The sequence below is a fragment of the Oryza sativa genome, chromosome 1 (assembly GCF_034140825.1).
Source record: "Oryza sativa Japonica Group chromosome 1, ASM3414082v1".
Lineage (NCBI taxonomy): Eukaryota > Viridiplantae > Streptophyta > Magnoliopsida > Poales > Poaceae > Oryza > Oryza sativa.
The window spans coordinates 31863311-31879633 of NC_089035.1; the positions used below are offsets into that span (position 1 = coordinate 31863311).

The 16323-nt window shown below is 44.8% G+C and overlaps 2 protein-coding genes across 2 annotated transcripts; one reads left to right on the plus strand and one right to left on the minus strand.

The window, feature by feature from the left end:
- Window positions 1-9014: 9014 nt before the first annotated feature.
- On the plus strand, window positions 9015-11037 carry LOC4325540 (uncharacterized). Its single transcript, XM_015776435.3, has 3 exons — window positions 9015-9254; window positions 9465-9693; window positions 10409-11037. The coding sequence occupies exons 1-3, from the start codon at window positions 9081-9083 to the stop codon at window positions 10813-10815; spliced, it is 810 nt and encodes a 269-aa protein (XP_015631921.1). The 5' UTR covers window positions 9015-9080; the 3' UTR covers window positions 10816-11037.
- Window positions 11038-11919: 882 nt separating this feature from the next.
- LOC4325541 (serine/threonine/tyrosine-protein kinase HT1) lies at window positions 11920-16013 on the minus strand. Its single transcript, XM_015766724.3, has 4 exons — window positions 15829-16013; window positions 13980-15408; window positions 13016-13471; window positions 11920-12430 (listed from the first exon to the last, which is right to left on the minus strand). The coding sequence occupies exons 2-4, from the start codon at window positions 15153-15155 to the stop codon at window positions 12149-12151; spliced, it is 1914 nt and encodes a 637-aa protein (XP_015622210.1). The 5' UTR covers window positions 15156-15408; window positions 15829-16013; the 3' UTR covers window positions 11920-12148.
- Window positions 16014-16323: the final 310 nt, after the last annotated feature.

Consider the following 16323-nt stretch of genomic DNA (forward strand, 5'->3'; position numbering starts at 1 on the left):
TGTTGGTGAAAACCTTATCTAGTCTCCTTGAGAAAAACCTTGTCTAGTCTCCTTGAGACCTGGACAAATGGCGGCAACGCTCTTTGTCGCGCTTCCTCCTGGAGACGTCATGTAGGAGGCTCCATTATTGCCAATCCGTTGTTAGACAGTCTGTTTGAAGCTCTTGGATGACGACAGGTCCGTACGAGAGAGAGGGATCTTTCTTCTCTCTCGCCCTCTCCATTTACTACCTTTTGCCCTAGTGACGTTGTTGAGGCTAGGTGTTCAGCTATCTGGAGTCGACTCTGGGCACTACAGTTGTAGCTCTTTTGTTGGTTTAGAGACGACCGGTCATGCTTAGCAGCGGTTGGTCTAATGCTGGTCCCTTCCTCGGTTGTGTGTTTAGGTGCCATCGGTGCATGGTGGTGGCGTGTTTGTTTTTCTTTTTATTGACTTTAGCCTTTCAGGGTTTTAGTATTGTATTTTTTTTCCTCCTCTCCTCAGTGAAAAATTGCGCTATTGTGTTATTCGTTTAAGAAAAAAATAGCTCCTAGCATGTTGATCGATTCAAGAGCAGTAATAATAAGTTAGTCGGCCAAAAGTCCAAAGAGTGAAAGCCAGGTCGTAGTTTATTTCATTTTTGTGAGTCCAATGTGCAATTTGTCTGTAAACTCGATCGATAAGAACTAGAGCCTAGAGTTGGCTACAGAAAACTGATCTACTAGCTGATAGAGACACTACTAGAAAAAAAAAACATTTATACAGGTGGCCATATCCTCCACTTGCATCTAAACGCTTGCGAAAATCAATGATTTTTGCAGGCAGCTAAATCCACCTGCCTGCGAAAATATTTTTCAGTGCAAAAAAAATTGGCAGCCCCCCACCCCTATCCTCCGCGCGCTATCACGAGCTGTGCCACCACGAGCTCATGCGTCGGCCCGCTACTGCCGCCGACCTCCTGCCTCCACACCGCCGCCGCTGCTACATGCAAGTCGCCGCCGCCGGCCCTCCCCATGACGTAGCTGGATCCAGGAGGAGAGGGGAGGGGAGGGAAGTCGCCGTCCGAATCTGGGAGTGGGAGCGCCGCCACCGCCTACGATGACCTCCTGCCTCCACGCCGCCTCAGCCACTGCATGCGGTCGCTGCCGCCACCTTCCCCACGACGCAGCCGGATCCGCGAGGGGAGAGGAGCGCCGCCGACCTCCCGCCTCCGCCGCTACATGCGGCCGCTGCCGCCGCACGGCCGCTCCCTGCCGCCGTCCGCCCCGCGTTGCCAGTCACCGGTCTCCCCAGTCCCTCCTTCGGCCGGATCTGGGAGGGAGGGGAGGGGAGCCGCGCCTAGGTGCCGCCCCTGAGTGTCGCCGTCGCCGACCCCGGTCATCGCCGTCGCCGTCCCCGCGCCTCACCGTCGCCGGTTCCCGCCACCCCCACTGCCGAACTCTCTGTCGCTAAGGGAGAGCGGAGAGGAGAGTTGAGGGAAAGGAGAGGTGAGGTGAGGTGAGGGCTGAGGGACTTAGAAAAAATCTTACCGATTTGCGTCTATTTATATTTCACGCCAATTTTCGTAGGCGGACGCATAAAAGATCTGCCTGCGAAAATAAATTTTCATAGGCGGACGGTGAGATTCATCCCGGTTTACATTTTTGTAGACGGTCATTTGGCTCCGAGGGTCATACCTTTCTGAAAACATAAAAGGTCAACGTTGCTAAAAAATCGTTTTTCTAATAGTGAGATGGACCAATTAAAAGTTCAATCTTCGGAAAGAAAAAAAAAACAACGAAGAAAAGTGCTCCTAAAATATAAGTTCTTTCTCCCTACCAAATCAATTTGACATTATTATGGTACTAGTAGTTCTCCTACCACTATATGTATGTTCCTTCCCTTCCGTAGTAAATATTAAATCAGCACTGGAATCATCCTCGTTTCTATCAGCTTTGCCTCATCGAAAGGAACTTATGATTTGTTTATCGAAAAAGTGAGTAGGCATGTAGTATCAATCTACACCTGCAAACACACAATTTCTTCCTTGGCCGAGTAGATCAGAGCGGTGGTTAGGCGACAAACCTCGTCGCATCATTGTCCTACTCACTCCGGATTGTTTATGAATTGGTTTTCATCACTTTATCTGCATCTGGTGGCGATACATCGGACGAGCTAATCCGAAGGAGCAGGGAAAGGGCTCCCCGTGTGTTGGCGTTGCTATCCGAAGGTAGAGGTGACATCGTCGTCGACCCTACTACTCGCGTCCCATTGGCCTGGCCGTTGCTGCTCTGTGTATGGAAAACTATATCTTTCTTCCATTATCATTTATTATTTGTCGGCAGAACCAACTAGGGTTCTTGATTCCTCCTTCCATTTTCTACCGCAAAAACAAATTTCACGTGAGACAGTACAAAATTCCTCTTAAATCCTTGTATATTCTCGTAGGAACGTAACTCTATGCTAGCGGCGGTGATGAATCATTTGCCGGTACATTGTACACGCTACGGCAGGCATTGTTTTTTTTTTTCTGTTAAGGAACTTATCCTAGTCGATCTCCTACGTGCCACGGCATCTACTGGTCATGTCATTGGCAATCATTGTTTAGTTGCTGATTAGAATTGCAATCATATGTTCCTGACAAGTTGTACTGTTGTACAAGAATCTGTGATGGAAACCATGTGTGCATCGTCTACGCGTGCCGTCTCGCCCATAGCGAATCCCAAACCGATCGTTTTTTTTTTCAGGAAGATTGTAAACCGATCTCTCACATGTTTGTAATTATAATCGCATTCAATATGTTGTGTACTCCGTACTTGTGTATAGCTCGTATTATAGACCGGGAGATCTCTGGTTTAATCAGTGCCAGCGAAGTCATGACAAGTAAGAAAAAAAGAGGGGGGAGAGTCACATACCGAGTACGACTCGCCAATTATCAGTTCATAGTTTTATATGAAATTAAGAAAACAAAGAAACGTTACAATTGGCATCCTAAACAGAATACAACTTGATAGTATTAATTTAAAATTTATTAAATTATATGCAATATCTATAAATGAGACTCCAAATTGATTTTTGTTAATTTTGGATTTCAGACTAATTAAAACATGAAAAATGTCGACGTTTGAGGTCACGACTACGGTATTTCCATGGTATGGAGATCGTCAGTACCAGGGTATATACGAGATTGAAGTAAAACAGATGGAGACAAGAATTTTTACACAGGTTCGGGCCCCTTATCTGGCAGGTAATAGCCCTACTCCTGTTGACCAAAGCCAGTGTTGCTCTTATTCATCTGAATCACACAAGTACAGTGTTTGGGATAACCTATCTAGCTGTCATCGACTTGGCGGTATAGATAACCAACACGTAGTCGATAACAGGGTAGTCTTCCTCCTCGAGTGCGAACTTATCGAGATCAGAGATGGTGCTAGATCCCTCTTGCCGGCCTCCGCATGCATCATATTAGGTCTGTCTAGGCTTATATCTGATGTCGATGTTTGGCGGCGTGTGTTGGTGTCTATTCTGACTTGTGTGTTGATTTATCCTCCTAGGGGGCTTGTATTTATACCCATAGATGTCACCTTGTCCAAGTAGAACTAGGGAGACCGATATGGATACAATCCTAATAGTATTTGTCGTTTCTATATAGAACTCTACTTGTCCTTCCTTATTCAGAACTTCTTCTATATACGAGGTATGATTTTGTATAAGACTTGGTATATGGTGGGTCTCTCCGAGCTTAATCGATTACTATTGGGTATGTGGCACCCATAACCATGATAAAAAAAATCATCAATAAAACTCAAAACCTAGTACAACTCAATATATTACTCCCTCCGTTTCACAATATAAGTCATTCTAGCATTTTCCACATTCATATTAATGAATATATATATTCATTAACATCAATATGAATATGGGGAATACTATAATAACTTACATTGTGAAACGGAGGAAGTAGTTATGAATTCTTGAATTATTAAATCCTGAAATGCGCTAAGGATTACGTAATTTGGATGGAAGCAAAGTAGATCGATTTGCACATAAAGATAAGATCACAAATATTTTTTAAAAAAATCTATCGGACCTAATGGACACATCTCCAATTGTCAAAAAGCGTAGCAAAAAGAATCTAATAAAGACAAGCAAGCACATTCCCTAAAGGTTGAATGGAACATATTTGGCCTCATCTTTTCGCTTATGTATATTTATCAACTAAAATTTAAATTTTCAACCTTAAATTTGAAACCTTAAATTTGAAGTTGTTTTGGGGTTTTTTTTCATCGTAGTTTATTTTTCAGCCTTTGATTTTAGATCGTTTAGAACACATGTAGTATAAAATTTTTATTTATAAATTATTTTTTATTTGTAAATATGCCGTTTGGCTTAGTTTAAAAAACAACCAAACGATGGGGCTGATTGATCCTTACTTTCTTGGGAGATTGGTACGATACACCTGTTGGCTTAAAAGTTAACATATATTAACTCCTAGTAATCAATCTGGATATAGCTACGTTCAAATTTTTAGAAATTTTGTTTTAACAGTGCTCTCAAGATGGGCCATTGAAGGATGTGCGATATGAAGATGATATGAAGCCATATCCCTTTGGTCTATATGTCGATAATTTAAGTCCTAATCCTTCATCTTCTACACCATTCCATTAGCAAAAATAGAGTCTATTCTTTCCTGCATTATTTTTAAACCTTCGTTGTTTCTAATAAAACAAAATAAACTTGTATTATACTTCATCCGTCTCAAAACGTTATTATCTAGAATGAGATTTAACTCATTCTAAAACAATGAAGTAGCAACATTTTAGAATGGAGGTAGGACCAATAAACAAAATATATAATGGGTGCAACTAGGAATATTTGTGTTATAGTGGCATGGAGCAAACGTACCGAGTTTTTTTTTTCTTCACGAACATGTAGAAGAATTACACTTTAGTATATTAGAAGCATACGAATTGTGTATCACTTTGGTACACCATACTGAACTACTCCCTCCGTCCCAAAAAAAGATAAACCCTGGTTTCCGTGCCCAACGTTTGACCGTCCGTCTTATTTAAAAAAATTAAGAAAAAAATTAAAAAGACAAGTCACGCATAAAATATTAATCATGTTTTATCATCTAACAACAATGAAAATATGAATTATAAAAAAATTTCATATAAGACGGACAATCAAAGTTGGACACGGAAACCTAGGATTTGCCTTTTTTTGGACGGAGAGAGTACCGCACTAGTGCAGCCCCGAGAGAGGCAGTGTAGTTCTAATGGGCGATCGATCGCCCTACCGATCTGGTAGCGATCGGTAGCCCCCCCCCCTCCCCCTCCCTCCCTCCACATGGTTTCTTTTTTTGTCACCATATTACTTTCCTATTTTAGTAAATTTATACACCTAAAGTTTATACACCTCAAGTTTACACATTTAAAGTTTAGAGACCAAAAATTTATAAGTCAAAAGTTTATATATCCAATTCAAATTTGAATTTGAATTCAAATATTTTTTATATATAGTATTTCTATACATCTCAAGTTTATACACCTAAAGTTTATAGACCTAAAGTTTATAAGTCAAAAGTTTATATATCCGATTCAAATTTGAATTTGAATTCAATTTTTTTCATATATAGTATTTCTATACATCTAAAGTTTATACACCTAAAGTTTATAGACCCAAAGTTTATAAATCAAAAGTTTATATACCTGATTCAAATTTGAAGTCGGGTATATAAATTTTTGATTTATAAACTTTGGGTCTATAAACTTTAGGTGTATAAACTTTAGATGTATAGAAATACTATAAAAATATTTGAATTTAAATTTAAATTTGAAATCGGATATATAAACTTTTGATTTATAAACTTTGGTTCTATAAACTTTAGGTGTATAAATTTACTAAAATAGAAAAGTAATACAGTGCCAAAAAAAACGTGGAGGGAGGGAGGGGGAGGGGGGTGGTGATCGCTACCCATCGCGGTTGTAATCGATCGCGCATTAGTGTTTCCGAAAGGCAATGGTGGTCGCCTAGCACACCGTTACTAACATCCTACCCGCTGCATACCGCACAGTATCAAGCATAAACTACGCGAGCACAGAGAAGATGCTCGAGACCAGAAACTGACAGATCCGTGTGAGGCGACCGTAGATTCCATCGCGCTTGTCCGCGCCTCTTCCATCGTAATAGTCAATCGACCAACTGAAGATGACGCACCTGCATCTCATCTCTATGTGTATATCCGGTTCCACTGTTGCAGGTCCGCATATTAGCTGTCGATGCGCGCCGCGGTCTCGGTGCACAGGGGCCCGAGGCCGAGCTAGCTGCACGCCGCCACACGTATATCCGCCGCAACCACGGAGCATATCCGCGCGGGTGGAAGGAGCGTTGCGACGACCGTAGCGCCGAGGGAGGGAGCGTGCGGTTCGGTTCCTGGTTCCGGTCCCGCGGCGGTGGTGGAGTCGTACGCCCGCGAACCCGACGGGGACACGGGAGTAATTTGGACAGCGTGGAGGAGCGGGCCCAGCATGGAATTATTGCCGTCCCCCGCACACGGGGGACGATGCGCGACGGTTCCGACGGGTAGTTGTTGTTAGATCGCCTTTGGTTTGGGGCCTGTTCACTTTAATAAAAAAAACCTTATTAAATTTTGGCATTATCAAAATTTTGGCAACTTACCAAAAATTTTGGTAGGATTTTTTATATAGTTAACGAATTTTAGCAGCAAACTAAATGTAGCTTTTTTTTTTGACAATTTTACCAAAACTTGGTAAGGTTAAAAATAGCATCAAAGTGAACAGGCCCTTGGATTCTGTCTCTTCCCATACGCTTTGCTGCGTGCCCCCTCCTCACTCATGCGATGCACATTGCACAAAACACCTTGGCATTGGAAGTTAGGGCTGTTTTCTTCACAAATTTTGACAATTTGTCCCTTTACAAAAACTATTTTTACAAATGAACCACTGTCAAAACTTATTTCAAATCTGACCCTTTTGCTCAACGCCAAATCGTGTGGCGCTGAATTTAGACACCTCAGCGCCAAATAACATGGCGCTGAATATACGTTGGCACGCTGACTTAGTCTCCCATCCGCCGTGGCACGGCATTCAGCGCCAGCTGATGTGGCGCTGAGATGTCTAAGTTCAGCGCCACATGATTTGATGTTGAGCAAAAGGGTCAGATTTAAAATAAGTTTTGGCAGCGGTTTATTTGTAAAATTAGTTTTTGCAAAGGGTCAAATTGTTAAAATTTGTGTGTTTTCTTCCTGTTTCTCCCTTTTCGGGAGTAAATGAACGATCAGTATGGACTATGGGATGGGCCATCGTTTTGTAGCACGAAGTTGTAGTACGTCCTTGACACGTGTAGAACTTTTCTCCTACTGTGTTACGAGGTAGTACAAGTTAGATATGACTGTGCTGTAACTCCTGGTGAGCCCAATTAGAATGTGAACCGGTTGAAGGGTGTGGACAATGATTCCCACTGTTAACATCACTCCGCGCTTACCATTGAATTTTGATTTACATCAGATATCTTCCTGATAAGATAGAGTATTACTCCATTATTTGGAATTGATCATGGGCAGATGGGATCATGGCAAGAGCATAACTCTGTTGACCATATGCTGGTGTATTTTTTACAATTTAACCCTTTACAAAAACTTATTTTAAGAATAAACTGCGCCAAAAACTTATTTTAAGAATAAACCGCGCCAAAAACTTATTTCAAAAATAAGCCGCAACCTCAGCGCCATCAGTATTGGCGCTGAGTTACAACATCTCAGCGCCGCAAATATTGGTGCTGACCTCCATCCGAGGTGGCATGTATTAGCCACGTAATTAGAGGTCAGTGCTATATTCTTTGGCGCTGACTTTTGTACAGGTTAAAGAATCAAACCTCTCCATTTATAACTAGATGGTATGATAGCTCAGTTGTGGAATTGCTCTAATCCGACACAGAGGGGCCAAGGTTCGAACCCACGGTACAGCACCATTTTTCTTGTTTCATCTATTTTACATTTTTTCCCTACCATGCTCGAAACTTATAACTAAATAATATGAATTAATGTTATGTATATTATTATTATTATCAGTAGGAAGAATTTGAGAACATATTTTCTCAATTTTATTAAAATAAAAATAAATTTAGAAAGCATATGACGATATACATGAAATTTACAACTAGGAATAACTATAAATGACAATTAAAGGTATATAGAAATTTGAGAACATTCACAACATTCTTCTTACATATTTTCTGAAGTTCAAAATAATTTTTGAATGTTGGAAAAATATTATAAAATTATTACTCTATAATAATTGGAAATATCTAAAAAGTTTTATAATATGTATCCTTTTCATATTTGTCAAGTCCAGAATAAAATGATTTTCATAAGCCAAACTTATGATCTTGGTAGCAAATTAGGCTAGCAGATTGCAAGAGAAAGTATTAAAAAAATGTACATGTTGCAGAGTTCAAATCCAAGATCTTCAATCTTCAGTTCTGTAACCACTACACCAGCGATACCTATAAGATATAAATCACCGTTTCTTAGTTTTAGCCACTGTAAAGGTTAGCGCTAAAGAGTATGGCGCTGACCTCTTATAACGTGGCTAATATATGCCACCTCGGATGGAGTCAGCGCTGAGATGTTGGATCTCAGCGCCAATCCCGATGGCGTTGAGGTCACGGCTCATTTTTGAAATAAGTTTTTAGCACAGTTTATTCTTAAAATAAGTTTTTATAAAAGTTTAAATTGTCAAAATTTTGTCGTATACTGTCCCTACCCCAAGTCCCCAAGGCCCAACCATCGAAAACAACGGCCGAGCAGCGTGAACGAATTGGCTGCGCAAAGAATCCGGCTGGGTGCCTGACGTGGATCCTTGCTGTTCCCGTGTCCCAACCAACAGGTGGGCCCCACTGCCCGTCCCCAATCGCCTCATCCGCTCCCCAGCCGGGCCCACCCGCCGGACCCACCACCGCCACCACTGCCCATTCGCCACGTCCCCTAACGCTCCAGGTTTATATATAGGCAGCCTTTGCCTGCCTAGTGGACCGAGTCGCTGAGCGCCGTTGAGCAAACAGCCCAAGCTAGCAGTAGAAAAGATCTGCTGAAACACGTCATGGTTATGGAGGACGGCGAGATGAGCCTGTCGAACCTGGTGCTCGGCTTCTTCGAGGAGGCTGAGAGGGAGCAGAGATGGCCGGAGAACGGCGACGACGACGACGAGGGCTCCAGCGGCAGCGGCGCCGCCGAGAGCAAGGCCTTCTGGCAGAACCAGCACTCCCAGCTGCATGTAAGTCCCTTCCCCTCTGCTAGCTGAATTTCGCAGCTATACATTTGCGTTCGTGAGGAACAGAATTAATTCAGAGATCTCTTACACTCCAATAGCCACATGCATATCCACGCAACACGGATGTGATCACGATATTTTCAGTTGAACTTGTTTGATTTGGGCTAAATATCTTCTGGTTCTGAGAGAGACTATGCGTGCGTGGATGTGCAGGAGGCTTTGGCCAAGACCAGCCAGGTAGAGAGCAGGATACGGGAGGACACGGAGGAGGCAATCAGGAAGATGCGCGCCGCGGGCGCCGTCTGCTCCTGCGCGAGGCGGGCGGCGGCCGGGGACTGCCGGAGCTGCACGCTCCGGCATGTCGACGAGCGGCTGCGCGACGCCGGGTACAACAGCGCCATCTGCAAGTCCAAGTGGACGCGCTCGCCGGACATCCCTTCAGGTAATTTCGGTTACCTGTGAAGCTAAATTCAGACGGCACGAAACAGCTGAGTCCCAAAAGAAAACACATCACAGCTTGCCTTGCCGTGTAGCCTGCTGCCTGTGCCTCTGTGTGGTCTAGGACGTTTGCCGTGTCCCACAAATCTGGGTGCTCCTTGTAGTCAAGAGATTTGATCTTTCCGCGCTTCCGCGAGTACAGCGCCGCAACAGTTTGTTCGATCCACAAATCAGGATCTTTTCCTATGAGAGTTGAATAAGGGGAGCATATTCGCATGCTTATAATAGTTGTCTCGCGCTTTAAATGCAAACAGTTACTACTTAACAAACGGGCATACTATCTTGTTTAACCATAGAGCCACATGACACACATGGACAAGGTCATCCTACGATTAAAAGAAAACAATAGATGCTTCCACTTCCATGATTAACCAACAGGCAACAGCCAAGGGAATGTCAGGAACCCGTCACTGTCTCTATTATTTCTAGCTACGCTCATAAAGTCGTAAAGAGTAGATCCAAACTCGTGACAGATGAACTTGCAACAGTCGCCACACGACTTGCCACGTCAGCGTCAAACTCGCACGAGCCAGAGGAATTACACCACGTTTAAATTCGCTGCCAAAACCTGCACGAGATATTCCGAAACCGGGCGCCGCGCCGGCCGATGGATCCAACGAAACTGACGTGTTTTTTTTTTCTTCCCGTGTGACGCGCAGGCGAGCACAGCTACGTGGACGTGGTGGTGCAGACGAGGAGCGGCAAGGCGGTGCGGGTGGTGGTGGAGCTGAACTTCCGCGCCGAGTTCGAGGTGGCCCGCGCCAGCGCGGAGTACCGCGCGCTGGTGACCGCGCTGCCGGAGGTGTTCGTCGGACGCGCCGACCGGCTGCGCGCCGTCGTCAAGGCCATGTGCGCCGCGGCCAAGCAGTGCATGAAGGAGAACAACATGCACATGGGCCCCTGGAGGAAGCACAAGTACATGCAGTCCAAGTGGCTCGGCACGCCAGAGCGTGTCGCGGCCGCGGCGGCGGCGCCGGTGGCGGTCTGGTCGCCGGAGAAGCAGACCAAGTTCAGGGCGTCCATGCTCAGCTTTGACTTCGCCCGGGCCGCCGTGGAGGTTGCGTGACGGCGCATGTCGATTATGGCACGCAACAAGAGTAAGATCGCCATGTCGGTCGCGTCTACGTATGCATATGTATGTATTGTGTTCTGCGGGAGCTATATGAGCTAGAAGAGTGTACCGGCGATTTTAGGTTTTAGAATTGAAGGTCAATGTTCAAATTTCAGAGACCGATGCTCAAAATTGGGATGTACTACTACTATGGCAAATGGAAATCGAATTTCATGAGCCTGTTTTTTTGCTGAATGGCCCTCCAAAGAAGGGGACAATTCATAAAATTGGGCTTCAATAGACAAAAGATGAATCATATGAAGCACTAAAACCGAAGATATGCAATTCTGCATGAGTAATATCATGATTCATGAATAAGGTGCTCGGGGGTGGACACACACATGTTAAGGGCGATGAATTCACTATGGAAGATCGAGGAACGCGCTTCCAGCGATGAATTCAGAAGTTATTCAGTTGTCAGAGGTCATGGTTTAAAAACATCAGGAAGATGTGGTATTGAAATACAGTACAAGGAAGGAAAATTTAAATCCACCTACAGAGGATCGTGCCCTCTTGCTAGGTGCGCGGTAAGCCAAAAAGACTAACCAAAATACATTGCGGTACTGGCAGATTGCACAGCAAACTGAAGGTGTTAAATTAATTTTTTATAGCTTCTAATACAAGAAAAAGAAAAGGCACATACTCCCCCGTCCTAAAAAAAAGTCAAACCCTGGGTTTTCGTGTCTAACTTTGACTGTCCGTCTTATATGAAATTTTTTTATAATTTGTATTTTTGTTGTTGTTAGATGATAAAACATGATTAATATTTTATGCGTGACTTGTCTTTTTAATTTTTTTCATAATTTTTTTAAATAAGACGGACGGTCAAATGTTGGATACGGAAACCAGGGTTTGTCTTTTTTTTTGAACGGAGGGAGTAGCTCAGAAGCTTGAACGAGTAAAGCAAGAAACGTTACAAGAAAAATGTGAAATGTTACTGGAGGCTGTAATGGCCTGCCTTCGTACAGACTACTAGAATTTCCATGTACTGCTGCTTCAAAAGCCCAAGAAAGCAGGCCTAATCTACCCCAGTGTGGCGGACAGGCCGAACAAACCGAAGAAACAATTTTCAAGGAATTGCATAGAGACATTTCTGTCACTTGTATCAAACAGTGTAACAGACGAAACAAAAAGAAGAAAATGTCACTAGCAAAGCTAAGCAAATGTTTACTGTGCTATAAAATCGCGAAGACAAACACATATATTTTTCCTATATAACAAAGCAAAAAATTGACAGTTACATTCTGAGGCCTATCCGATTAGCATAGTTTGGAAGGGAGAGGATTAACTACATCAATTTTGGTGGCGGAGGTCCAGAGAGATCATGATGGGTATGTTTGAGCTTCTGGACCCAGTGAGCTAGCCAATTCTTGTGATCATGAGTTCCTTGCAAGTTTAAGCATGGCATATTGTCCAGTGTTCCATCTTTATCTAGAACCGCCTTAAACTTGTCCAATATCTGTACTATTTGCCAGAATTCAGGCCTTTTATCTGGTTGCGAGGCCCAACATTGCTCAATTAGAAGCCGTAGTGGCGCAGGGCAGCTACTGGGGATGACCGGCCTCTCGTTCTGAAAAATGGAGTTTTCGTCATTTTCCAAAAGAAAATCAAATAGCCATAGGATCATGGAACTGAAGATATATTTGGTTGTTACTTCATCTGTTTTCAAATAATTGGCATTGTTACTATTTATGTTTAAACTTTGACCGCTTCTCTTTTTTTTGCAAACAAATTATAGATACGTGCAAATATGTCATGTTTATCGAAGCTTGAAATATCATAAATATAACCATAAAACTTTCATACATCATAGTATTATCATTTAAAAGTAATTTGTGATCAAAGTGAGATGGTCGTAGTCAACAGTGACAGTTAGGGTGTGTTTAGTTCACGCTAAAATTGAAAGTTTAATTGAAATTGGAACGATTTGACGCAAAAGTTGAAAGTTTATGTGTAGGAAAGTTTTGATGTGATGGAAAAGTTGGGAACTAAACCAGGCCGACTAGCTAGAAACGACTCAACATGTTTTATCTTATGCAATGATTCTTCGTTTTGAAGAGACGATAATCAAGCAACTGAACATGTATTACCTTATCAAAAACAGCAAAAGGTCCTCATGCAGTATGCAGATAAGAACAGGAAAACAAATTCATACCTTATCAAAAACAGCAAAAGCTGCCTGGAATGGATTCAAGTCTTCATAAGGTACCGACCCGGTAAACATTTCCCATAAGATAAGGCCAAAGCTGTAAACATCAACCTTTCGACCATAAGGTTTGTGCTTCATCATCTCTGGAGCCATCCATCTGAAAGTCCCAGTGTCATTCGCCAGAGGGTCACACTCTGCTTCTTCACAAGATATTCCAAAATCAACAATCTTCGCACAAAATTCTGAATCAAATATGATGTTCTCTGGTTTCACATCACGATGAACAACTCCTTGTGAGTGAATATATCCAATGCCATTTGCAATATCCAAACCAATTGAAATGATCTTCTCTAAAGGTAGAGATTTGTGCTCCTGCTTGTGCAGAAATGTTCTTAAAGAACCCCCAGAAAGAAACTCGGTGATGACACAAAAGACAGGTGGGCTACTGCATGCTCCAATCAGCTACATGGACAAAACAGCGATAATGAATACAGTAACGTTTATCTTTTAGTGCACACATAAATCACACAATATTTACTATTACTCTATTAGGGACAACTATTAAATGCCATATACTACATTCAGTATGCATGAGTGCATGACCAACTCTCCTAGGTGAGCTACTAATACTTGCCCTTCGGGGTAAAAAGGAAAGTACTCCAACTCAGCTGGAGGAACTGCAGAAGCTAGCTACGCTGTCTAGGAAATACATAAGCCACGAATTACAGCCTTACAGGTCAATTAAATAATTTCTCTTCGTATATAATTTATATCTTGCATATCTTGTCTAGCATGCTTGATAGTTGATCCAAATAGAATCTAAGCGCAAATACTCCCAAATAAAATAGCTCGAAAAAGTACAGTATAAGTCAATAGAACAGTGCTAACTACAAGCAATTCCTCGGAAGTTCATGCTAATCCACAACCACTCCAGAATTGAAACAGGCGTAATCGAAATTCATGAGGTTACCTTAATGACATTAGGATGGTTCAGGCGGGACAGTGTGGTGACCTCCGTGTTGAACTGCTTTTCAAGCTGCGCGGCCAGCTCTGCATCTTCCTCATCCTCAGGTTGCCTGATGAACTTCACGGCGACAGGCTGCTCCTTGTAGATTCCATGGAACAAGCGACTGTGCGCCCCGGAGGCGAACCTGTGCCCGATGAGCAGCTGCGAGCGATCGACGGTCCATTTCTCGAGCACCTCAAGTGCGGCGACCTTCGCCCTTCCATTGGCAGAGGAATCCTTCTTATGCTTCGGCTTGCCATGCGCTCTCGCCGTGGCAAAGACATGAGGAGGGCTCCTGCTCGGCGCCGGTGGAGACGAAGGCTTCCGGCGCGGTGGCGGTGTGGAAAACCTCTTGCTTGACGATTTGGCCTCCTTGAACAGCTCAGGAACGTCACGACGCAGGGGAGGGGACCTTGCTCTCTGCTTCGGCTTCGGCTTCGGCCCCTCGCCGGCAACCTTGAGAGATGAGCTACGTGCTGCAGCATCAGCCACCAGCATGTTCTTGTTGCTTGGGAAAGGAACAGGGCTGGAACACGCCCTCTGCAGCCTCAAGGTTTGCTCATCAGGATGGAAGGAGAACTCGAGAGGCCCAGATGTGGCTGTTGCCTTCGTGTCATTTTCAGCCTTATCATCCTGCTTGGTGGACACTTCTTGCGACGGCTGATGATCACGAGGCTTCTCTTGCTGCTCCGGTTTGGCGTCCGAGGAGGACGAAGCTGTCTTTGTCTCTGACAACGGCTGGGCATTCGACGATCCTGTCGTCCACGGAACAGAGGAATTCGCCGAGGTGGTGGCCGAGAGCCTCGTCCTTGGTTCCAAGTTGAGGCTCTTCTCGTGCTGCTCCAGTTTGGCGTCCGAGGACGACGAAGCTGGCTTCGTCTCCGACGATGGCTGAGCATTCGACGATCCTGTCGTCCTCGGAACGGAGGAATTCGCCGAGGTGGTGGCTGGGAGCCTCGCCCTCGGTTCCAAGTTGAGGCCATGGAGCATGAACCCTGAACCGGGCCCTCTCTGCCTCCGTGCCGCGCCGCGGTTGAACTGCTCGACGAATGCACCGAACTGCTCCCTGCCGGACTTGGAGCGGACGACGGAGTGGGAGAACCTTGTCCGCCGAACCCACGAGTAATCCTCCTCGTCCATCTCCTCCTAATCTCACGGTGACCACACACACAGAGATGATCTCGGTGCAAACGGATGAGGTGTAAATAGATTTGAGCTGGATTAAAGAAACCTCGATGAGAAAAACCCAGATCCTAGAACATCCCACAACTCATTGAACAGGCGCCACATTTGCAATCTCAATCACGTATAGGAATCTCCAATCTTGTGCGCTGCTCGATTGCTCTGACTTGAGCATCAATTCCACCAGATTCCATGAACTGGCTCCCGCCTCCTGAGTCAAATCATCAGGAACAAAAAGCACGAAATCAAAAACAGGAAACCACCAGGCAGGAGCAGCTGTCTATAAAAACTAAAAGTCGAAGAACAAAACGAGAACGAACGCTTCGATTGGTCAAACAACACGTTCTTTTTCCAACAGAAAAGTATGGATGGATCAGACGACGAACCGTGCAGGCAAGAGCAAAGAGCAAAAGAGAAGAACAAAACGAAGGCGTGCAGGAAGCATCACATGCGGGAAAGCGGAGAGCAAGGCAGAGAGAGAGGCGTGAACCCGAAGCAGGTGGCGCAACTGAGAAGATCAAACCAAAGAATTCAAATCCCCATTCCACACCCCACCCCACCCCACCCCGCCCCGCCCCGCGAAGCTCCCTCACGCAACCTGTATCCAAGATCGGAACGAGATGACGCTTACCCGATTCGGAAGAGAGACGTCGCCGGCGCCGGTGCGCCCCCCGCTCCGGCCCAAACAAAGCGGAGGAAGAAAGGCGGGCAGCGATGACGGCGCGTGGGCGGAGAACGGAGGAAAAGCCTTCCCTCTCTTCCGGCGCGCGTGGCGTGGGAATTTTCGCGCGGAGACGGGGGTGTGGTGTGGTGGGTGGGGGTGGGGCGGGGACGAGAGAGAGAAATGAGAATGTTGCGGTGGCGGCAGTCGCGATCGATTACCGGTCGAGTCGAGTTGATGAGAGCGCAACCACGACGAGAGGGGGGCACCAGATCCTATTCCGATCCTCCCACCACCTCAATCTCTTCCCCCCTCCCTGCGCGTCTCGAACACGAAAAAATCGGGGCACGAATCTTCCCCGTCCTTGTCGCTCCCGTTCGCTTTATTTCCTCCTTTGCGTTTATTAGCTGGAGTCGTAGGGTTTACCTGGAGTGCGTGTGTTGCGTTCCTTTTATAATGGATAAT

Excerpts from the sequence above, each read along its gene's own strand:
- LOC4325540 (XM_015776435.3), top strand. The coding sequence starts at position 9,081 with ATGGTTATGGAGGACGGCGAGATGAGCCTGTCGAACCTGGTGCTCGGC. Across the intron at positions 9,255-9,464 it reads ACCAGCACTCCCAGCTGCAT|GAGGCTTTGGCCAAGACCAG; the intron begins GTAAGTCCCTTC and ends GTGGATGTGCAG. Across the intron at positions 9,694-10,408 it reads CTCGCCGGACATCCCTTCAG|GCGAGCACAGCTACGTGGAC; the intron begins GTAATTTCGGTT and ends TGTGACGCGCAG.
- LOC4325541 (XM_015766724.3), bottom strand. The coding sequence starts at position 15,155 with ATGGACGAGGAGGATTACTCGTGGGTTCGGCGGACAAGGTTCTCCCAC. Across the intron at positions 13,472-13,979 it reads ACCATCCTAATGTCATTAAG|CTGATTGGAGCATGCAGTAG; the intron begins GTAACCTCATGA and ends TTGTCCATGTAG. Across the intron at positions 12,431-13,015 it reads CTTTTGCTGTTTTTGATAAG|AACGAGAGGCCGGTCATCCC; the intron begins GTATGAATTTGT and ends TCCATTTTTCAG.